Source organism: Colletotrichum lupini, chromosome 6 (genome assembly GCF_023278565.1).
Source record: "Colletotrichum lupini chromosome 6, complete sequence".
Classification (NCBI taxonomy): domain Eukaryota; kingdom Fungi; phylum Ascomycota; class Sordariomycetes; order Glomerellales; family Glomerellaceae; genus Colletotrichum; species Colletotrichum lupini.
In genome coordinates, this window is record NC_064679.1 from 2,952,755 (window position 1) to 2,976,088 (window position 23,334).

The following is a 23,334-nucleotide window of genomic DNA, read 5'->3' on the forward strand; positions in this document are numbered from 1 at the left end:
CCCGTCTTTCCTACCTGCTGTACGTACCCCGTGCCTATGAATACACAGTAGGTACCTTACACTGCCTTACCTGCCCAGCCAAGTGCCCTACCTACTGTGTAGGTAGCGTCAAGTGAGGGCAAGTACCTAGCTAGGTACGGCAGGCGGGCACCTTCTTGGATTCTCCTCTGCTCCTGCCCCTTCCCTTCCCTTTCCTTCCACCTTTCTGCCTTCCTATCCCCTCCACTTCCCCCAAAAAAGCCCCAAAAAGTCACACCCGACTCCCCGACACCCTCGCTCGTGTTTTAGCTACCGAGCTAACTGATTATGGCCCTAGACTGCATTGAGTAGAAGTACGCGGCGTCGCATACAGATTTGGCGTGTTATGCATGTACATCTACTGGGTCGAGCTTGGTGCATACTTCTTTGATTGGCCAGACGGTCCCTTCATCCCCGCTTTATTCACCCACCCTGACCACCAAATGCTTCTCAAGACCCATAATAAGGACGCGACCACTGAGCACCTCTTGCCCTGCTTGCTTCGAGGCGTGGATAGTGCTGGCTCGGTTTGACTGGGCTCTTGCCGACCTGATTGAGACTGACCTGGAGAGTTTCTCCTCTGTACCTTCCATCCACGTACCTTAACTGAGGGCTGCTAAGTGCTAAACGCAAAAAGGCCAACGTAAAGACGGTAATGAGTGACTGACACCATCATCACAAAGGGCCACCCTGCGGCGTGAACTTTTGCCTGTGCCGTTCCCTGGGTTCTTTTTTTTTTCTTCCTACCAGGATTTTCTCTTGGTGTTTTGTTTGACGACGACACACAAGGTCCAGTACGGCCAACGACCTTTGCGAGCTCTGGCCCTGACTGCAACGCCTATCGTCGCGTTCACCTTCGCGTCTCCCCTCGTCGACTCATTCCGTCCTCGCCCGTCTTTCGAATAGACAACGAAGAAACCTTGGTCGGTCGGTCCACCAGAACCACCACCTCCATTGGCATTCGATCACCTTCACTTCCACCCACGTCGAGCCCACCCCTTCCGATTCCCAAGCTCCTTTCCTGGAGTCTTCGACCGCTCGTCGCCAACAATACCTTCAGTTCTCTTTCCACGCCTCCGCACCAGAGTGGGTAGTGTCTTGTGTCCAACACTAGAGCTCCCATCGCTACTTTGTGCCTTGGACCCTTTCGCTTCGATTCCCGTCATGTCTCGTGGTCTGGCTTGCCTTTAGTCTTGGCCCTTTGCCAGACAACCTGGCTCTTACTCGGTCTTTCGAGTTGAACCAATTCGCGACTTGCAACAGCCACGACATCCTCACGCCCTACCTCGAACACACACTCTCCAGACAGTCCTCGCTTGCCGAGACGATTCAAAACGGCCAATGGTATCGAAACAATCCGGGATCTCACCCGCTTCTCTCCCACAATGGAACCACCGCAACTCAACATGCTGGCGCCACCGGCCGTGACCTCTCTCCGGGCACAGGCCGGCGTCATGGAACGGTCTTTGAGCGAAGATATCCGAGAGGAACGAGAAGAACTACGTGAAGCTGCCGAGCAGACTCTCAATGTCATTCTTGACCTCAACCTCGACGGCACTATTCGATGGGTGAGTCCGTCATGGACCGATGTGATAGGCACTCTGCCCGACTCGGTCAAAGGAACTGCGATAGCCGATTTGATCGTCAGCGAGAACAAGACGGCATTCGCGGATACCGTAGAGTACATGAAGAAGGACGACTCGCGGAGCCACAGAGTACGCTTCGCCGTCACAATGGGTCCACTATCCAGGTTGCTACCCGTTGAAGGCCTTCAAGACCAGGAGCCCAATGAGGCCGACGGAGGGGTTCCCGAGGCCATTGATCTGGAAGCCCAGGGCATCATGGTTTACGATGGTGTCTCGGGAGGAGAGAGTCATGTAAGTATCCATACTGCCGTTACCAGCCTGACTTTTTTGTTAACAAGGCGCCTGCTAGACTATGTGGATGATTCGACCCTATATTGCACCCAGAGAGATCAAGATTGACCTCCCTGCTGTGATTGTCGACTCTCTTGGATCTGGTGCTGAAGTCCTCGCAAGCTATCTCACGCAGCTAGCCGAGTCTGGCGTCGATGACCCCGAAAACCACCCGCCGCCTTTGCCCGTTCTGTGCCGTATTTGCGAGCGACAAATTTCTCCTTGGTGGTTCGAAAAACATACCGACTTGTGTCTGCAGGAGCATCGGGCAGAGATGGATGTACAGATGGCGCAGGACAGTTTGACGGACCACCGACACTCCATTGTGAAAGTTCTCGATGCTCTCGAGGCGAGAAAAAGCCGGCCACTCACAGGCGACCAACTATCTGGCCCTGCTGCTGAGTACAAGGGCCTGCCAATCGGTCCTCCTCTATCAGCCTCGTCATCCCCCGGGAGTTCCGTTTCGCAATCGAGAGAGAGATCAGGTGGGTTCGGTCATTCCAGAGCTCGATCTTTCGCCATCAGACGTCCTCAAGCAAGGATCGTAGAGTTGCTCCTTGACCTCTGCGATACCGCCATTGAAGTCAGCACTCCAGCGGTGAAGGAGGCTTCGTCGCAAAACCCTGGCGAGATCAGGACGCAATCTCCTCAGTCCGAGTCCCGCATCTCACAAGTCATGCAATGGCAATCTCCCAGCACCAACACTCTGGAACAGGAGCAGGGCCTGGCTCTGCTCTGCGCCGACACTGAAAAGGCCGCGAAAACCAAGGTTGAAGCCGTCTTCAGACACCGGAAAATCATCGAGTATGCGGAGCGCATCAGGATTGAATTCGCGGTCATCGTCCAGGACTGCATAGATGAAGCAATGCGGAAAGCAGCTCGAATCGCAGCTGGTCGGCTGAGCGATTCGACTGAAGACGAGGAAGAGGAACAAGCTACACCGGCGCAAGAGGAGCTCTTCTTCCAAGGATCATTTGAAAATCCTTCAGCCCTCGCGGCTGCTCTGCAAAATGTCAGCCTCAATGACAACAACGACAGGCCAAGACCTACCTCCTTTGTGGAATCTGCGCGCTCAAGCAGCCCTAGAGAGTGTCCGACGCCAAGATCGAATTTGGGTGGTCTGAACCCAACTGCACCTGCCCGCGAGTCCCGGCGAGAGTCGTTGCTTTTCGAGAGTGACGCTGGAGACAGCGATGGAAGTATTCGCTCTTCTTCTGTGACTTCTCGACAGCCACCGCGTACCGACTCTCCGATATCTGAGTTTGGCGATCTTCGTCGTGCAGCTAGCTCGAGACAGCATCATCGTAGAAGCATCATTCTGCCCGGTACGTCTTCACCTCGACGACAGGAGTCACCTTCGCGTATGAATCAACCGTCGTCCCCTCTACGAATCATCAAGCCGCGCAATTTCCCGTTTCCACAAGATGGCATTACATCACCAGAAGCATCACCCTTGCTACCCGGGAGTGATTTCAGCTCTCCAGCTCATTTGCCAGCAAATCACCACCGGCGACAGTCCTCAGCAGCCATGTCCGAGTTTGTCATGAAAGGTCCACCATCCCCTAGAATGGCTGCCCACCAGCCTCCTCCTCAGGCAAGGCCGGCGCCTCCTTCCATCAAAGATTTCGAGATCATCAAGCCAATCAGCAAAGGCGCTTTTGGCAGTGTCTACTTGTCCAAGAAGAAGTCAACTGGAGAATACTTCGCTATCAAGGTGTTGAAGAAGGCAGACATGGTTGCCAAGAATCAGGTGGGCAATGTCAAGGCTGAACGCGCCATCATGATGTGGCAAGGCACCAGCGAATTCGTCGCTAAGCTCTACTGGACCTTTTCCAGCAAAGATTACCTGTATCTCGTGATGGAGTATCTCAACGGTGGCGACTGTGCGTCTCTGATCAAGGTTCTGGGTGGTCTGCCAGAAGACTGGGTGAAGAAATATCTGGGTGAGGTGGTTCTTGGCGTGGAACACCTGCATAGTCGGAGCATCATTCACCGCGATCTCAAGCCAGACAATTTGCTCATCGACCAAAAGGGTCACCTGAAACTCACGGATTTCGGTTTATCGCGCATGGGGTTAGTTGGGCGACAGAAGCGAGCGCTGGACAATCAGAATTCCGATCCCACGCCTGATCTCCTCAAGCAGGGGCCATTTGCCCGCTCAGCATCTCTGGCATCGTCTCGGTCAACCTCGCTTGACCTTCATGGTCATACTCACTCGCCTAGCATGACGCCGCAGATGACACCTGACACTGGCTCCAGCGGGGGTCAGCCCTCATACTTCGCCTTGGGAGGGCCGGAGGCCCGACGAGTCTCCAGCCAGCGTAGCGATAGCGGTGGCAGCGAAACTCTTGCTCGCATGCTCAACAGCTTTACCTTGACCGATCAAGAGCACAATGTCCCGGCCCAAAACGCTCAGCCGACGCAGGATGATGCGAATGAAAGCACCGGACAACCGTCGCCAGACATGGCGGCACTCCACCACACCAGCACTCAGTCCAGCATTGACTACCTGGGAAAGAATACTCCGCCTCAGTCTACGATGATGCCTCCGCCGATGGCCCTATTCGATCCCGAAGACACCAACCGCCGTTTTGTGGGGACACCCGACTACCTCGCCCCCGAGACTATCAACGGTGAGAAGCAAGACGAGACCAGTGATTGGTGGTCTGTTGGCTGCATCATGTTTGAATTCCTCTACGGATTTCCGCCATTCCATGCCGACGAAGCGGAGCAAGTCTTCGAGAATATCCTCGCACGCAAGATTCAGTGGCCGGATGAGAACGAATGCGAACCAATCTCAGATGAGGCGAAAGATCTGATTAACAAGCTGCTCTGTATGGAGCCCCAGTCGCGCCTTGGAGCCAATCGAGAGGATAAGTTCCCTTGCGGTGGAGACGAGATTCGCAGCCACTCTTGGTTTGAGGGCGTCAACTGGGACACTTTGTTGGAGGATGAAGCTCAGTTCGTTCCCCAACTCGAGCACCCAGAAGATACCGAATACTTTGATGCTCGTGGCGCCGTATTGCAGTCCTTTGCCGAAGAGATGGAGGATCAGCTCTCGCCGCCGGTTTCTGGCGCAGGCTCAGACTACCATGACCGGCCGCATGACGCCTTGTCCAGGGTCCGATCTCAAGTCAACTCGATTAAACGCAACTTGATGCCTCTCCACATTCCTCCACACGTTCGGGACTTGAAGAGTAGACGGCTTAGTGAGCCTGTTGTTGCCGATGACTTTGGTAGCTTCGCCTTCAAGAATCTTCCTGTGCTCGAGAAGGCCAACAAGGACGTCATTCAGAAACTTAGAGCAGAGGCATTGGCATCTCAAAATAAACCTACCGTCGTGAGTCCAGGCGGCAGTGTTACTTCGCCTGGCCCAGCTCTCGAGGGCAGTCCGGTACTTGCCAATCCTATTCAAAGAACAATTTCCAACGCGAAGAACCGACCTCAATCACCGTCCGGCCTCAGTCATGCGGCCTCGTCTCCGAGCAGGGCATCTCAGCCATCGTCGCCATTACTAGTCTCGTTCGTCGCAGGCCAAGGCAGCGAAGGCCGGCGCAAGGCCTCCAGCAACTCCTCCAGCCTTTCACAGCAATCGAGCGCTCATCAGCCCACGTCTCTCGACATTCCTCGAGTGCCACCGAGCCTGCAGAAGGCAGCAACAAGTGTAGCCGCATCCCCCGTCAAGGGTCGTGGGGCTGCACCTCCACCACCGCTGGCCCTCTCGCCGCAGAAGATCGTGTCAACGCCCAGACAGGCCTCCAGCAGCCGATCGAGATCTTTGACTGTTGGCTCGCAATCCCAAGAGGGGAGCCCCATTACCTCTGACGTTCTATCACACCACCGCAATCGTCGCAGCCAGGTCTTCGACATGTCACCTTCGTCGTCCGACAATGAAGGCGAAAAGCACAACGCACTTCTCCGAGTGCAGCGTCGCCGCCAGAGTTCCCGTCGCCTTTCCCAAATCGCATTTGACGGGGGCCCGATGTTCCGCCCACTGGATGTCTTAATCTGCGAGGATCATCCGGTCTCTCGCATGGTCATGGAAAAGCTCCTGGAGAAGTTGCGCTGCCGTACCATTTCGGTATCGAATGGATCAGAAGCTGTCAGATACGCCATGAGCGAGATCAAGTTTGATATCATCTTCTTGGAGTATAGGTTGCCTCAGATCAATGGCGCTGATGTGGCCCGCATGATTCGGGAGACTAAGAACACGAACTCGCATACGCCCATCGTCGCAATTACGGCCTATCTCAAAGAGTTGCAGGCTCCGCATTACTTTGATTCACTGATTGAGAAGCCTATCTCGAGTTCTAAGCTCACAGAAGTGCTCAAGAATCTTTGTCAGTGGAAGCCGGAATCGCCTGGCGTCAACTTCTCGATGTCACTTGGACACTCTCACCCTGTGCCCTCTGGCCTTCGTCAAACCAGCTCTCGAACAGACGATAGCCCGACATCGAGTTCATCGCTGTACGCTGGACGACCAGGTAGCAGCCTCATCACTTCGCGTGAGGACTCCATCAGTTCTAGTCTCTTCGGCGACTCCGAGTCAGTGTCGACAGATGATGTGCCAGTGGTGATCAGCAGAAAGGCTACTGGCGACTGGGACGAAGGTGGCCTGGGTATCAGCCAGGATGAAGTTATTCAACCGGTCAAATCACCGAAGTCACTGCCGCAGCTCCCACAACTGGTGACGCAGCAGTCTGCTCCGGGGCAGCTGGAGCACACTCGACGATCGGCACCGCCGCCTTCGGTAGAGAAGCTGAAAGCCCGGAAAGAGCACATGGAGAAACGCCTTGCCGAGGGTACAGATTCGGCTGACGATGAAGATGAAGAGCTTGGCTCGGGCCGTGACAAGCTATTCCGAGGCAAACCCTTACTGCCGAGCTCTAAGCTAGGAATCGAGATGATGAGGGCCGATAGCCACGACAGTATCACTTTTGGGTCCGAGAGTACGCCGGAGCCTGTCACACAAGTTGTGACACCTTCCAAGGAAATCGACATGCCTTCGTACGAGACTTTGCGGGCAGCAGCCACGCGTACGCCCCCGGATAGTGGCATAAGCTCAGAAGACAAGACACTCGGCCCCGGCGTTGACGAGACGCCAAAGCCGCTGCCGACAAACAGAGAGAACGCAGACGAAGAGCCAACGCCAAAATCTTTGGTGGATCGATCTGCGGCACCGGAGAACTAGAGCAGAGGAGCGCTCGCATACCTAGCCAAAAGGATGCGGAGACATTTACCAGCCGACAAAGCGAGTTATGTTTAAGGCCGTCTCCAGCAGATATGGAACTTTTTTTTTTCTTCTTTTTGTTCAGTTGTTTACCCGACAGCGAGGCGTTTAGCAGGGACAACAGCAACACGCAGACTGCATCATTTCCTTGAGTTGATGGGGACTGGGAAGGATCATGGCGTTTATGGTTTTGCTTTCGCAGGTTCAGCCCGAAGGTCTCCTAAGGGAGGATGCGGGATTGAAGGACTGGGAGGTCTTCCATTCCACTACATGTTTTTGCATTGTGTGCAGGGCGGATGAGAGGATGCCGCACTGCCCTGCATCCCAACTTTCATTCTTCTGCACAGATTTCTTTGGGCAACTCACTCAACACCGCACACCACTCCCGACTTTATCTCCTTTTTTTCCTTTCTATATTGTTCTGTGTCTACATGATTTAGGCTTTCTCCTACAAACTGCATCTGGTTAACGAGAAGGGATGGACGGGGTCGATATTTCGGACGCGGCGGGGTTCTGTGACAGAAACTCGGCCTTTGCTAGACCCGAGAAAAACAAACCGGGCAGACATGCTCGGCAATTGCTTATCGATCTATCATACTTAGCGCCGAGGGGAAGACTCTTGTTTCTCTCTTCTTTTTGCGTCATGGTTTTTGCATTCGGGTCTGACGCAGTGCCGCCGAAAATAGGAGGAGTCACGGCTGACTCAAAACAAAAGCCTCTTTTAAAAAACAAAACAAGACTGAATATAAGTATCATCAAACTGCAATGACGTGGATGGCTACGGCCACGCTTCCGCTCTCACCGAGACTCTAATAAGGTGTATTACTCGTGTGTATGCAACTTTCTGTCTGTTCTGGAGATGACAAAATAAGGTATGATGTTGGCCATCCAAAGACACGATCCAAGGAGGCAACCTACGTACTTTACCTACCTGAGGTACATCATCTCGTTTTCCCCCATCGGCATACTATTCATGGGATGACCTGAACAGTGGCAAGGCGTGGCTGAGCACGTCACGGAGGGGGAGGGGAAGGGAGCTCTCGGACTCTTGGCGGTCGAAGCGACGACGGATTTCACAGCTTTTCTTGGGATTCTTGAAGAGACGGAGGACCTTGCCTTTGTGACCTTTGAGACCGTCGGGGAGTGGCAAGGCCTCTTTTTGGCTCGTCTGATGATATTCAAAGTGAGGCAATCATGGGGTCGATAAGGTGCCTCTGAGAAACGAAGGTCCGGCCCGTCATGTGGCGGCGGCGATCTTACTTGGTTTCATGATCATGATAGCTGGTAGAAGGTAGAGCACACGCACATGTATATATTGAGGTTGTGTTGAGTTGGATGCTGGGATGGGATTTTATGCTATTGGAGTTGATCTTCTCCTTTCTCCGTGTAGATGGTTTGGACAGTCTATAATAGGAAGACGTCACGCTACGAAGCCTAGCTCACTTGCGAAAGAGAGTGGAATAGGCCTCCCCCCTCTTTTGCCTACAAGCTCACGGTCTCCAGGATGAGGGGGTAATGCCTGGACCGGGGATAATTCGCCGGGCGGACGAAGAGCATGCGGAGAGAATTATGATTTTTAAGGTGTTCGGGCCAAAGGATTGAGTTTACCGGCGCACTAGATTGGCAGCCGTCCCTTGCGTGCATGGTGAGTTGGAGGAGGACTGCACTAAGCCTCCTGTACAGGACTCAGTCTAGAGGGCGAGCGATGAGAGCAAAGATGGAGGAGGGTGTAGAGCAGCGAATGCAGAGGCAGAGTCAAGCTAGAATGTGGAATCCGGGGGAAGAAGGGATCGATGATGTCGGCGACGATGCGGTGGTGAGCAGTCGGTTCATGCCATCATTGGCTCAAGGTACTGTGTTTGATTTCATCTCAAGTGTGCTTGCTTTAATAGCAAAAGTCTTGTCCTATATCATTCTGATGAAATGCTAATATTTAGAGTTTATGGTGCATGTTTTGAGATGCTTGTAGATTTTCATCCGCTCCTTGATATTTATATCTACTTTGGGGGGGGGATGTTATGTGTTACTAAGTTGAGAAGCTGAGGTCTCTGACATGGTCCTTGCCAGCGTAGGAGTGAGCATGAAAGAGCATGAGATGAGGGTATGAAGAATTGAGTAGGACCTCGAGAGAAGATGTGAGGACAGGAGGGAGTGAGAATGAGAATGAGAATGAGAGTGAGGAAGGGAGAGTGAGACGAAGAGTGAGACGAAGAGTGCAAAGAAGCTTTGCCAATGTACGTGGCGGCCGAGGCTTGTGTGAAAATCGTGTGGACTTGGCACTTGGCGCTTGGCGGTGCGACGTTGACGACGACGGCTGCGGTGCTAGGAACGAGGGGAGACGACGACGTTGCGACTGAGGGAAAAAGAGGAAAACGGGCACGCGAGCACTTCCTCGATGGCGGCTAGCACAGGCTGCAAAGGAAAATTGGCAAAAGGCTTGGCGATGGCTCGGCATGCGGGAAGGACCAAGGGTTAGTGTGGAAGATTCCTCGCATAGTTAGTTAATTTGCCGTACGATGGATGGATTTTTTCAATTTTTCGTCGTCGTGTTTTCGAGGTTCGTCAACGCCGTCAACGCAAGCCCCTTCATGCAGCCACAACGTGCATGGGAGGAGACTAGGCCATGCCGGAAGTGCGGGTTTGCTGGGAGTCAATAGATCTGGCACGTTTTCGTTTTAGGGACGGTGATTGGCTGGATCTGGATGACTTTTGTTTCGGCGGTTCTTGTACTTCCTTTAAGCTCGCCCATGGGCGGCAGGCGGGCAAAAGGTGGCATGCCACGAGTGGAGCCTCACCTCCGTCGAGAAAGAAAGAAAAAAAAGGTGCCGTGTGTGGGTAGTAGCGGGGTTATTTTATGGGGAGGACGAGGAGGAATGCTGGCGAGAGATTGGTCCGACGATCCATCCGTCACCTTCTGTCCGGTCGCTTGTTGGTCACTTGTATCTTTTTTCCCTTCTTGACAGGAAGGCACGCGGAAGGGGAAGGGGAAGGGGAGGAGCGGCCAGGCCAGACCAGACCAGTAGGTAGAGCAGCGGCGGAGGACTGGAGTGACAGTCTGCAGTCTGCAGCATCGTGCTCTTTCTCCTCCTTTCCCCTCCGCTCGCCTTGCTGCAGGTTGGGACATGGGGGTGTTGCTCTTTCTGCAGCCGCAATTGGCGGGGCGAGTCAGCAGGACATGGAACGCCTGAGCTCTTCTGCTCAACGACAACGACTGCGACTGACTGCATGCGGTTGACCTCGGCCGGGAGAGGGAGACGACGATAGCTTACGGAGAATCATTGTTTGGGAGAGATTGGGGGGAAAGGGGATCAGTCAGGTCGAGAAGCACAAGGCGGGGGATCCAGGCATGGCAAAGATGGGAGGTTTCTAAAAGAGACTCGGTGGAAGGGGACTGCCTGTCTTGCATGTGTTGGCCCATGGAGACAGATTGTGCCTCGTGGGATTTGGAGTTTGAAAGCTGAAGCTTGAGCTCTATTGCACACACTTACTATTACACGACCGCCTTACACTGCCTTCACAGCATTCTGGAGTTGAGGCGGAAATGGCGAATGATGGCCAGTGCCTGAAAGTAACATAAAAATAAAAAAGACTGCCCTTCAACGTGTGACTTTCGTTTTGTCTGTGACGGCCACAGTTGCAGTTCAGAGTATTTTGGATTCCTTCCCCCCGCGTGCCCTCGCACATCATCCACAGCACATGGTACGATTTTGGCCGAATTGGCAACGGGAACTGTCAAAGCTGATGGCTGCCAAGATGTGTACAAAGGTACCTTCCTCTCGTTAGGTATCGTGGTAGGTATCCGGAGTCCGTACGGAGCAAGTACATATCGGGTGAGGTGTCGTGTGAGAGAGAGCATCGGCGGTGGCAGGCTGGATCTCGGAGCGGTGGACAAGGGCAAGGTAAGGCAGGCGAGGCAGGATCTTCGGGAGCGACAACCTGGAAAGACCCAACGGGCCTAGCAGCTATTACTTGCTACCGCAGCTGGCTCGCATTTTACCTGCTTTCTTTCCTCTTCGGCTCTTCCTGTGCTGTACGTACTCCGCAGCCTGTGCGGCTTTGCCTCCAAGGTCCAACCAGGTGACGTAGAGCTAGTGTGCCCCGCCCGTTTTCGGGTTTGACCGCAGCTGGTCCCTGTGTCATTTTTCTGGTCTTCCCTCCAGGCTTTCCAGCTTGGTTTTTTTTATCAATCTTTTTTTTCTTTCTTTTCTTAGCTGGTGCTCACTTAATCCCGCTAGTCCAAAACCAAATAAAGATGGGAAAATAATAATAACAAACCACACACTCTGGCTCTGAACCCAAAGCTCAAACTCGGCTTGTCTTGCCTTGCACAAATACCTACCCGTACACAATATACACAGACACGCCTCTTCAATGGCCACCCGTGTCGCCCCTTACCTCATCACACTCCTCTTCTGGCCCTGACGTCCTGGGGGTTATGGGTCTTCCCACACTTATTCACCTTGATCACAAGGCGAGGTATCCGTACACCGTAGCCGTACACGGTACAATGAGAAGAAAGTGGAGGGAAGCTGCCATGAGTACGTCCGAGGTCGCGGCGAACTCTGAGAGGAAGCATGAGCAACCCAATGGGTCCTCCTACATTCACTCACTGCATACCTTCTTGAATGTGACCATGGACGCTGCCGATGCTACGAAAAGTCAACATCTTCCCAGGTACTCACTCATACGCAGCGTACCAAGGTCATAGCAGATGCCTCCCGACACGGGACATTCCTCTTCATTCTCCATGCCATCCCATGCCATCCCATCCCATGCTCTGGTCCATGGATCCCAGCCCAACCCCCAGTGGGGTGTAAGTGGGCAGAGTGGCCACACCCCACCACAGTCCCAAGCCCGTCTTCCTCTTCCGCCTCTCGATTCTCAAGTCTCTTGAGTCTGCAGTGCTGCACATCGTACCCCTGGCCCGCTGGGGTTTATTCGGTCTGTCCATCCAAATCACCCGGTTGGACGCGCTTACAGCAAGTTTGGCAATTGGCTTTTTCATTACTGTTATCGCTTTGTATCTTGTTCCATCAGGAAGCCCAGTCCCGCAGTAGGAGGCCAGAAGCCGCAGCAGCAGCAAAGCACCCCATCTTTCAATCTCTGACCCTTAGCTCCTCTTTGCCCGTCCGTTACCCAACCTAGGAAAAGATTCGAGACTACCCTGGCGACGCGGTACATGTGCTTTGTACACCACCTATAGTATCCGTATACCTGATGGTCGTCGACCTACCCAACTCAAGGGGTCCTTTCGGCACATCAGAGAACCGTTGACCCGCCGGTGAAGCAGCCACGGGATCCAATTCTCGACGGAGACTGGTCCAGAGTCCAAAGACTCGAGCGGCTCCTCGGGGTTCGGCCGATTCCACATCCAGGACATCTTGTCACTGAGGCAAGACATCTGCCCCGACCAAGCCCTCCACCATCCCGGGATCAACTTTGCTTATATCTGCTCCCGTCCCTCTCGGGCCCATCGTCATTGTGCTCTCTTTCTCTCTTCCCGCCGTGGCCATCATCAACCCTCCTCTCCCCCTCCATCCTTTGCCTGCTTTCCTCAAGGTAAAGCAAGGAACCTCTTGCACCAGTGAACCTTGTCCGTGGGTTACCGTCCCATCCCATCAAGGTTTTGCTTTGGTCTCCCCGCAACCCCCCTACGAGACACATCTAAATACCACAGCCACCCGCCCTCTTCACAGCGGCGCGTGAGCTAGTCTCCCTCGTCACTAAACACTTCCTTCTCGCAACCCCAGGAAGTGTCTCGGACACCTCACAGCCTTTATTCACAATGGCGACTCATCACCAGCGCCATTCCGCCCCCATTGGCGTGATTCCCGTGCCTCACGGTCCCGAGACGGGCCAGGAGCATGAGGATTACCCCCGGGAACACACCACGGCGCATGAGCGCGAGATCTTCGGTCACGTCACGCGTCCCGACGATTCATACACCACCGACGGTGTCTACTGGGCCGATTTGCCCTGGTGGAAGCGCGTCAACTTCGTCAACAAGGTCGATCGCGATGAGGCCGCCAAGGAGCTCAGGGCCACCGGCGAGATGATGAAGAAGGACCCCCTCTCTCCTCTCACCTGGTACTTCCGCAACGCTGTTCTTCCCGGTGCCGGTCTCGGTCTCGAGGGTTACGTTCTGTTCTCCATTGGTAACTTGGAGCCTCTTTTCGCTGCCGTCTGGCCTGAGTGCTGGGGCAAGGGACACGCCGTTTGCACGCAGAACTGGGTCGCCTCTGTCACATATCTCGAGATTGTTGGCATCATGATTGGTCAGGCCGCTGTTGGTGTAAGTCCATGAACCTGCGCCTTTGAAAAAAGAAAAACCAATTCTAACAGAATTCCAGGTCATTGGTGATTGGATTGGCCGTCGTTGGGGTCTCATCCAGGATGCGGCCATCATGTTTGTCGGTCTGCTACTTTTGACCGGCTGCTGGGCCAGCTCTCTCCAGGGCTGGGTCATTTTCTACGCCTGGTCTCTCTTCTTCTACGGTTTCGGTGTTGGAGGTGAATACCCCATCACTGCTACGTCGTCCATGGAGAACTCTGTCACCGCCGGCCGTCTGTCTACTCGCGAAGATCGTCTTCACCGCGGCCGTAAGGTCACCATGGCTTTCCTCATGCAGGGATGGGGTCAGCTCATCAACCAGGTCGTTCTCATCGTCCTTCTCGTCATCTTCAACCGCGGATACGGCAACGGCCCGTACACCCAGTCCGCCGCTCAGTACACTTTCCGCCTCTCTTTCGCTCTCCCCGCCATCGGTACTTTGTGGCTTGTCTACTACCGTACCTGGAAGATGCCGCGCGCAAACCAACAGCTTGCGCTGGCTAAGAAGAAGCAGGGTGTCACCGGCTACGACGTGAACGCTCTGAAATACTGCTTCCAGCATTTTGGTGGTCGCCTCTTGGCTACTGCTGGTACTTGGTTCTGCAATGACGTTTTCTTCTACGGCAACAAGCTTTTCCAGGGCCAGTTCATCTCGGTCATCTCCAGCAACCCCGATTCCCTCCTGACAAAGTGGACGTGGAGTCTGATCAACGTCGTCGTCTCCCTTGCCGGTTACTATCTCGCCTCCCTGTTCATCGACAACAAGCTTTACGGCCGTAAGATGATGCAGCAGGTTGGCTTCTTCATGTGCTTCGTCATGTTCGTCATTCCGGCCTTCAACTTCGAATACTACACCAGCCCGGCTGGCGTTCACGCCTTCCAGGCCATGTACTTCCTCAGCTCTTTCTTCAACCAGTTCGGACCCAACTCGGTTACCTTCCTCGTCGCCGGTGAGGTTTTCCCTACCCCTATCCGCGCCACCGCCCATGGCTTTTCCGCCTGTATCGGCAAGGCCGGAGCTCTCCTCGCCTCCGTCTTGTACAACTACATCGACACTCAGACCAAGTTCTACGTTGTTCCTTGGTTCGGTCTCGCCGGCATGGTCCTCACCTACTTCTTCCTGCCCGACACCACCGGTCTCGATCTCAAGGAGCAGGAGCGTCGCTGGACGTACATCCGCAGCGGAAAGGAGGCCGAGTACCACGGTGTCGCCGTTCACCCCACCCATCTCAGTGTCTGGGAGCGCCTCCGCGGCGTCGGCAAATACTACGACGCCGAGAAGGACCACAAGGCTCAGATCGAGGACATGCGCAAGGAGTGGGAAGAGAGACAGGCGATGCAGGGCGAGAAGGAGCCCGAGGTCTGGGAAGACCCCGAGCTCTTCTCCGAGGCTATGCACGGCTACTTCAAGGAGCAGCACAAGGGCAAGTCTCAGGGTGGTGTGATGCACGACGCCGATGTGTCCGAGTCCTCGTCGGCACGGGAGAAGGAGGCGGGTGACGAGATCCAGCCCAGCCCAATGCTGGGAGCGAGGCAAGATCGCACTGATCTCGACGAGAAGAGAGGTTAATCGTGCATGAAGTGGTGTTTGCATTATACACATAATGAGGAGTATTAAAAATGGGCTTTGGAGTTTACAACCATGGGCGGACTACTTGCATTGGAACTGGGGCTTTGGGTAGAAGCATACTCAGCATGGCGTATAAGACGCCCGAATATATTCTTAACGTATTATGACTACCATACTTGTTGTCCTTCTTCTTGGTGACTTTTGTTTTGATACCTGCCGGATTCGATATCTGCTAAACAGCCTTGCTGGACACGTACTGGTGGAATAGGGGATATCCGGTGATCTGGGTAGATGGACATCGGCATCTCGTCCCTAGGGGGGTTAAGGAAGCTTAGTATCGAGACTCGCAATCTAAGTAAATTGCGCCAAAAGCTTGATTGTCTGCTGGAGTGGGTACCTATATAACACCAAGCCAGCAACGAAGGTTACGCGACGGCCTCGGCGATCCCGGCAGACGGCAGACGGCAGGTGTGTGCCGTGCCAGCGTATGGTGCTCAAGGTATGGACCACGTGAAAGGCTGGCAGCGCTCCGAGTCGTTGGCATTATGCATGCAAGCACCTGCATGATGAGAGTGCAAGTTCTCTGCCATGGAGGTGTACTTGAGGCATACGAGTGCGTTCATCCTCGGCGGGCCTTTCTTTTGTTTTCAGAGACCTGAAAGTTTCTTGGTAGTTTGACAACCTTGTCAGAATTCATAGAGAACCTTTTGTAACGGAACAGAACGTATGAAATGAAGGTTAAAGCCTAGTGCTTGGGATAGGTCGGAATGAATGGGGTCTTGGAATTAGCAGGACGTTGGGGATGAGTAAAGTTTGAGATAGGTAGGATGTGGGACGGATATATCTCCCTTTCGACTTCACGATCCTCTGCGAATACGTGACAGGTAGTGGTGAAGAGGTGTGAACGACGAAGTAGTTCTAAGTATCATGCTTAATGACGTTTGTCGATGAGGGACGTTGATGAATGAAATCATGGAGCAGTCGCGCCGACATCTCATTTGAGCATTTTTGCCCAACATGTATGTCAATGTAGGCATAATGGTGCCGTTGCGGACAGATCGGTATCGAGCATTGAGGATTGTTTTATGTCTGCCGTCTTTCTCATTCATGATAGATAGGGCGCGAATCGGTCCTCGATAGAAATAGCACAATTGGAATATTGAAAGAATACAAACATTCTCTGTGGTTCTTCAACTTGACTGGCCAAGACGCATTTTCCTTCGTAGCCAGATGTGCGGATTGAATAACTCCAAGACCGCAAAGGCTCGCTTACAATGGCTGAAAGCATCATGGATACCATCATCTTAGGGCAAGAGTCCAAAAACCTAGGGATGTTGACCTTGGTAGCTCGGAGCTTTCTACCATTGCTGGCTCTACCTACCAAATCTCATACTTGTACCTCAGAGCTGCCTCGTCTGCAACGAATTTCGTATGTGTACGGTTCTTTGGGTCTGCTGTGGCAGCTCCTAATTCAAACTTTTTCCTACTGATCTCTGGAGACGGGACCGTTATACCAAGATTTCATAAAAGGGACCTCAGGACGGATAGGCAAATATGTATAGGCTTACTTCTTCGAGTTACACGCGTACAAATTGTTAGAGGTCTTGGCCAGCGAGATGACCATCATATCTAAGCCTTCTTAAGCCCGATACAGATAAGTTAACTAAATTCTTAGCTGTGGCGGCCCATTTTCTCTCAACATCTTTCTGATATTCTTCGCCGTCATACCAGCCAGCGGATGAGGCTCCATATCCGGATCTTGGTCGGCCTTGACACTAAACTCAGCACCACCATCCACCGCCGCCGCCTGTGCAGGCAAAACGGGCAGATGCGTATGCGGATCATACACGGCGCCCTTGGGAACAACCTTTGTCTGCACCGTCGCGGACCCTTCTCTGAAGGTACTCTCCGGCGGGCCCTGCGTGATCAAGTTCTTCCCAAACACCATCGGCGTCGTCCCGGACGCGATGTCCACCCCCTTGATCGTCCGCTCCTGGATCCTCAGCGCCGCCTCGGGCTGGTTAAAGGCAGAGAGGTGACCCGCGAAGAAGAGCCGCGTGAAGGAGAAGTTGTCGGCCTGCTTCACCTCCCCGGGTACCTGCCCGTCCGTGTTGGCAGACATGTTGACGAACCCGGCGCTCGCCCAGTTCGCCGTGCCCAGCTGCGCCGCGACGATCTGTGCACCAATCATGTTGCTGTCGTAGTCGGCGTCGCCGGTGAAGAGGGAAACGGTGATGCCCTGCTGGACGAGGTTCTTGAGCGACTGCGTGACCAGCGCCCCCGTACGGCTGTCGTCGCCCGTGGACCCGAAGGCGATGGCGGTCTGCACCGACGCCTGCGTGAAGTTGTTGGACGCCCCAATGGCGGCTTGCACGTCGGCCCTGTTGAGGTAGCTCACGAACGTGGCCGAGGGGTAGGGTTCCGGAAGGAGGAGGCGGATGTCGTTCTCGGCGCGGCCGGCGTTGACGTCCCAAAAGTCTTCCACGTTCTTGACGCAAAAGGCGTCGGCCTCGGCGCAGAGCTTGTCGGTCGGCTGGGCGTTGCAGGCGTTTTGACGGTCCTGGCAGCCGCCCTGGCCAAACATGTTGGTGAAGAGCTGCTTCTGCTGGGTGTCGTTGAAGGGTTTCACGTCGTAGGGGTTACCCGGGGACACGGAGTAGTTGAAATAGGCGCCGAACTGCACGCGGGTGTCCATGAAGCCGTCCTCGATGGAGATGGACTTGAGGGGCACCTGGACGGTGCCGGGGGCTTTCGCCTTGTTCTGCTGGGTGATGAAGTCGGCGAAGACCGGCACGTAATGGCCGCCGTACGACTGACCGTTGATGTGTACGCCGTTGGCCGCGTACTGCGGGAAGGCGCCCATGATCCCCTGCATCACCTGGTAAAAGACTTTCGCAGCGTCGGCCGTCGAGTTGGGCGTCAGGGAGACGTCCATGGAGGAGTAGGTCCCGCACATGGGGTCCGCGGATGTGCACTGCTGGGGCACGATCTCCGCCGTCTTTGGGTTGACGGTGCCGTTGACCAGGTTGGTGAAGGAGAAGCCGACGGTCGCGGGCTGGTCGACGAAGAGCAGGTTGCTCACCGTCGACCACGAGTTCGGGTTGTCCACCACTTTGCCCTTGGCGTCGATGGAGCAAGGGCCAATCTCGGTGAAGAGGCCGTTCATGGAGGACGCTCCCGGCCCGCCGTCGAGTCTGACGGTCAAGGGAGCTGCGGCGGCATTCTGTCGTGCTTCAAACATGTAAAAGTACATGTGCTGCGTTGGGCTGACGTCCACGTAGCCGGCGAAGCTCTTCACGTTGGGGTTCGTCTCGCAGATGCCGTTCGGCACCTCTTTAAATCGGACATTAACGCCTCCGGCCCCCTTGACCGTCTTGAGATCCGTAGGCTGCGCAACGAACTGCGCAGAAGTCAGAGATGAAAAGAAGGCAACGGCGCAAACGAGAGTAGCCCGCATAGTCGTGATGTTTCGCTGCCGCGTCTAGCGGACAGATCTACGTTGGTGGCTACCGTTAGAACAGTATGAACGAGCGGATAGTGTCGATCTAGATCGACCTAGATCAACCAAACGAACGAAGCCTGCGTATACATACGAGTTGTGCCCTCGCTATCGGTAAAGAGCCATACCTTAGTGCCTTTAACGTTCCATCCAGCTGTTTGAAGGAGTGTCTAGTTTCCTCACTGATCACGAAATGGCATCGTCTCAGGGCGTATAAGCGTGGGTAATGCTGGGTCGTCTCCCAAACATGCTAGGTAGGAAAGCTTATTTGTCACTTGGGACACGGACTGTCGAGTTAAAACGCCGTGGATGCCACGGATTTGTTGTCCGTACCACTCAGGGTCCAAGATCAGACAAGGCTCATCCATCTCCAAGTCGGTTGGCTCGGCTAAGAGGGAGCCAGACGCGAGGCAAATTGAAGGTGCTGGTCGTCTCAAATCATGTTGGTGGCTGACAATTGAGCACGGGCAACGTAGTATGACCCGACTTGCTTGAGTTGCCGTATATTGAGGAGAGGAATGAAGATGGCTGTGTAGTGCGTACGAATTCCAGCCTCGGGAAAGCTAGCCACGGGTTTCATGAATCTCTTGTTGTTTTTGAGAGTGATGATAATTGTACACGTCGCCGTGGCTGGGCCTTGTAAAGGATGAGGCCATTGATGTATCAGTTCAGCCCATGTGAAGGGACGTGCTAAGGCTAAGCATATTCAACAACAACAAAAAGTTGATTACTAGTGAAATGCCGAAAACCCGTGGTCAAGTTATATAACCGCATTGAGTTCTTTCAACTGCCAGCTCGTAAGTTCTTGCCAAGGAGAACAACAGGCGAACACTTCGACTGATCGCGCGATAAGCTCAAGCGTCCCGAAAGCTGAAGGACTGGGATCCCCCTCGGAACTTCCGACTTCCGACATCAGCCGCAAGAGCCAACAAGAAACGCCCGCAAAGTCTCATGTTCCCCATTGAGGTGATGATGCTTATATGTCTACCTCGTCTCCACATCGAAAGAACTGCGTGGGTCGTATCGAATTGTAAAGAGTTCCACCTGGCTATGTTTTCTTCAAGCACGACTAACGGCCTCCATGCTTAGTAATACGTGCTACGTGCCTCCTAAACACACACATCACTTAGCGTCGACTGCCGGAGAAGAACTTTATTGATTTGAGCTAACGAAATGATCCGATAGTAAAGAGACTTGGATGTTCCGCTGATCGGACGAAGGAACGCGCGATAGATGAATTAGAACATCGGAATCACGAGGAATGCATTGGACGCTGGCATATGTAATCAAGTCAGTGTCTCTGAGTGGACAGCGGCATCGCCCGTTATAGAAAGTGGGGGAGGGGATTGTGCTTGGATGGGGTCACTCTAGATTAGACGTCCATAGCTTCCGAGAGCTTTCAATGACTTCTCATCTTAGCTCAACTCACTCATCCAATTCATCACCACTACTTCTCATTCACGTAACCTGATAACCCACTACTCATCGAATATCAGACTATCATTACTGGACTGGATACATCCAAAAACGCAACCATGTTCACCGGCATCGTCGAAGAAATCGGAGGTCCGGACCCCTCATCTCTCACCCTTGACTCACCCCTCATCACACATCAAACTTGGAATGCCCTCAACTAACATCCCACCCTCAGTCGTCTCCGAGCTCAACCCCAACGACGAGACAGGAGGCACCTCCCTCACAATCACTCTGCCAGAGTCCTCCACCCTCCTCTCAGACTGCCACCTCGGCGACTCAATCGCCATCAACGGCGTCTGCCTCACCGTCACATCCTTCGAAGCCTCCGGCCCCCCCTCCTTCAAGGTCGGCGTCGCCCCCGAGACCCTGCGCATCACCAACCTCGGGTCCCTGGTCAAGGACTCGCGCGCCAACCTCGAGCGCGCCGTCCGCGCCGACACCCGCATGGGCGGCCACTTCGTCCAGGGCCACGTCGACACCACGGCCACCATCCTGGCCGTCACCCCTGACGGCAACGCCCTCACCTTCCGCTTCGCGCCGCGGGACAAGGCCGTCCTGCGCTACATCATCTACAAGGGCTACGTCGCGCTCGACGGCACGAGCCTGACCGTGACGCAGGTCAATGACGAGGAGGGCTGGTGGGAGGTCATGCTGATCAGCTACACGCAGGAAAAGGTCGTTGTCGCGAGCAAGAAGCCCGGTGACACTGTCAACATTGAGGTGGACATGATGGCAAAGTATGCTGAGAAGAGCCTCGCGGGGTACCTCGGCGGTGCCGGCAGTGCTCCGTTGGAGAGAATGGTTGAGCGGATCGTAGCTCAGGGACTTGGTGGCAGGTCTTGAGGAGAGAGTACATGTGCCGAAAAGAAAACGTCATTCTTACTTATCTAACGAGCTTCTTTTATACAGCTACTTCATTTAAGCAGTGGGTTTAAAATGCGTTCATTTGTACAAGCCGCCATGCGACATATACAACTGGGGAACCGGTGCGTGATACCCCCGCGTCCCAACCAGCTTCGATACAAGGGGACAAAAAAACAGTTAATCGGAATCAATCGAGTGACTGTATTCAGGACCAACGACGAAGAAAAAATAAACGAACTCATATAAAATTACAAAAGCTCAGCCCCCCTCACGGGGGGCCTACGAAATCCCAGGAGACTCTGACCAGCCTGAGGTATAGTGATGCTAGGATTTTCACGAGACCCGAACTCGTGACATATGGGTGCGCGGCAGTTCAAACGAGGACATTCCCCGCCACGCCATAGGCCTTGGTGAAGGAATAATATCTTTTGTGTTATTATAGAGGGCGGGTGGTGAATGTCAACCCAGATAGGTGGGTGAGTCTATGCATTGTTTCCCGTATACTCACAATAGGGGGATTCTAACCATCATCAAGCATCGCCCCAGACCTCGGCTAGCCGCTGACTGACGGCCTTGGCAATCTTCTTGCGCCCTACAAGATTGGGCAGACCGCTGATAACCATCTCCCGTTTCCTCTTTAGCCCTTGCTCGCCTGAGCCGCACTCCTGAAACGCCTTGATGAAATCATGTGGTGTCTTCCACCGCTTCTGAATCTCCAAAGCCTTCTCTCCCGTAATGCCCCTAGTCGTCATGAGCATTTTAAGGTAAACATCTCGTAAGGTCATCATGTCCGACTTGGACGCCAACGACGCAAAGGCCGCGTATGTAATGTAGTAATTCGTCGTAGGCTCTTTCTTCCGAAGGTGTTCTAGCAACGGCAAGTAGTTCTGTGCTGTCAAGGCCGGTGTCGGAATGACCAGAAGAGGCTTGCATTCGTACATCTTCTTGAGCATGAATGTCATCCGCGCAAGGTACCGGATCGTGTCGTCCATCTTCTGAGTCTTCTTCAAAAAGTAGCCATTAACTACTTGTGTAGACGCAGTGGCGGATCGAACCATTTCCTCAATCTTGGAAAAATACGCCGAGTCCAAGGCAATTTCCTCGACTATGTAGACAACGTGTTTGACTCCAGATTTGCGAAGTCGGAATTTCTGCTCATGAAAACGGCCATCCTTGATACTGCTAACAAGGTCGTCTAGTCGCTTGCGCTCAACAATCCAATCCAGCACAACCTCATCTCCCTCTGCGCCGAAGCGGGATAGGGCGTTGGGATCGTGGCATTTGGCGATCCATTGTGCATCACCGACGTCCAGAGCTCGCATTATAGGTTTTACGCCCTTTTTGGTGAGCTCGTCTTGCATGTAGTCGCGATCCTTGACTGCTCGAACTTCGCGGATGTCAAGGGCGAGATGAACGGTAAATGAACCGGGTGCCAGCCGAATCGGGACGAAGTTTGGTAACGATGCCTCATCCGAGACCACTGGTCCATTCGCGACAACGCCTTCGTATTCTGATGTCGTTCTCGGCCGCTCCGCTGGCTCGACAGATGGCGAAGCTTCTCTATCCAACGGTATGGAGGTCAGATCAACCCCACTGGCAGGTCCGGCATGCGTACTAGGGCCTGCGGTAGCATGGCCGGCTGCGCCGCTCGCTTCTGCGGTCTTTTTGATGCGTTCAGCAACTTCCCATCCCTCATCGGTAAGAGAGTACCGCCTCTGTGGGCGGCCTTTCTCGCAAACAAGATCCTTTTCGATGAGCGTCTTCATCGAGTTCCATGCCGTGTAGTACTTGCCAGGGTCACTGGGTGCAGAGAAGGATGCGTCGCAGTGTTCCTGAGCCAAGTCTATGAGGCTGGCTTTGGTTATCCCAGATTGTACACCCTTATCCAGTGTGGAGAGTGATAGCAAGAGAGCGTAGGCGCCTGAGCGATATGTTGGAACGTAAGGCTTTACCTTGCGTGCTTTCTTGGGTGGAGGGTGCTCGTCATCATCAGCAGCGCCGCCGAGGGATGTGCGGTCTTCCTTGGACAGCCGTGGATTCTTAGGCATGGGCAGACCGTTTGACTGGCAATGCTCCTTTAGCTTATCAGTCAGACGTGAAGAGAGCTTGTCTCCGAAGCCCTTGAGCTGGGTGAGCTGACGTGGATGCTGAAAGGTGATGGGGCATGCCTTGAGAGACTCATAGGCATTTCGATAGGTGGAGGTGCTCTTCATGTTCCGTTCTCTCGCAGTATCCAGCCACTCCTTGACCCAATCGAGGAGCAGGGGATTGGCGTATTGCTCGTGTTCGCCAGCCATAATGCTGCTGTGATGTTGGAGTTTCCTTGCGGCGTCGGTACGTCAAAGATCATTGCCAAGAACTGGACAACAAAAAGAGCATCTCTGCCGGTGTGTATGCAGCCAGGCTGAGAAATTTGATTTCCAAAACAAA

The 23,334-nt window shown here is 53.9% G+C and overlaps 7 protein-coding genes across 7 annotated transcripts; 5 read left to right on the top strand and 2 right to left on the bottom strand.

The window, feature by feature from the left end:
* Nucleotides 1-815: 815 nt before the first annotated feature.
* Nucleotides 816-7,125, top strand: CLUP02_12395 (uncharacterized protein; the record flags this gene model as incomplete). The annotated part of the gene is made up of 3 exons (XM_049291359.1): nucleotides 816-1,104; nucleotides 1,282-1,895; nucleotides 1,954-7,125. Coding segments are annotated over 3 exons (6,075 nt in total), but the record flags the coding sequence as incomplete, so codon positions are not given.
* Nucleotides 7,126-7,339: 214 nt separating this feature from the next.
* CLUP02_12396 (uncharacterized protein) lies at nucleotides 7,340-8,371 on the top strand (the record flags this gene model as incomplete). The annotated part of the gene is made up of 4 exons (XM_049291360.1): nucleotides 7,340-7,447; nucleotides 7,605-7,679; nucleotides 8,059-8,100; nucleotides 8,156-8,371. The coding sequence occupies 4 exons, from the start codon at nucleotides 7,340-7,342 to the stop codon at nucleotides 8,369-8,371; spliced, it is 441 nt and encodes a 146-aa protein (XP_049148505.1).
* A 3,401-nt stretch (nucleotides 8,372-11,772) lies between these two features.
* CLUP02_12397 (uncharacterized protein) lies at nucleotides 11,773-12,309 on the top strand (the record flags this gene model as incomplete). Its single annotated transcript, XM_049291361.1, has 1 exon — nucleotides 11,773-12,309. A coding segment is annotated over one exon (537 nt), but the record flags the coding sequence as incomplete, so codon positions are not given.
* Nucleotides 12,310-12,949: 640 nt separating this feature from the next.
* CLUP02_12398 (uncharacterized protein) lies at nucleotides 12,950-15,065 on the top strand (the record flags this gene model as incomplete). The annotated part of the gene is made up of 2 exons (XM_049291362.1): nucleotides 12,950-13,456; nucleotides 13,515-15,065. The coding sequence occupies 2 exons, from the start codon at nucleotides 12,950-12,952 to the stop codon at nucleotides 15,063-15,065; spliced, it is 2,058 nt and encodes a 685-aa protein (XP_049148507.1).
* A 1,663-nt stretch (nucleotides 15,066-16,728) lies between these two features.
* Nucleotides 16,729-18,522, bottom strand: CLUP02_12399 (carboxypeptidase S1; the record flags this gene model as incomplete). Its single annotated transcript, XM_049291363.1, has 1 exon — nucleotides 16,729-18,522. The coding sequence occupies one exon, from the start codon at nucleotides 18,520-18,522 to the stop codon at nucleotides 16,729-16,731; it is 1,794 nt and encodes a 597-aa protein (XP_049148508.1).
* A 1,577-nt stretch (nucleotides 18,523-20,099) lies between these two features.
* On the top strand, nucleotides 20,100-20,883 carry CLUP02_12400 (riboflavin synthase; the record flags this gene model as incomplete). Its single annotated transcript, XM_049291364.1, has 2 exons — nucleotides 20,100-20,130; nucleotides 20,216-20,883. The coding sequence occupies 2 exons, from the start codon at nucleotides 20,100-20,102 to the stop codon at nucleotides 20,881-20,883; spliced, it is 699 nt and encodes a 232-aa protein (XP_049148509.1).
* Nucleotides 20,884-21,434: 551 nt separating this feature from the next.
* On the bottom strand, nucleotides 21,435-23,201 carry CLUP02_12401 (crossover junction endonuclease MUS81; the record flags this gene model as incomplete). Its single annotated transcript, XM_049291365.1, has 1 exon — nucleotides 21,435-23,201. One exon carries the CDS (start codon nucleotides 23,199-23,201, stop codon nucleotides 21,435-21,437), a length of 1,767 nt encoding a protein of 588 aa, XP_049148510.1.
* Nucleotides 23,202-23,334: the final 133 nt, after the last annotated feature.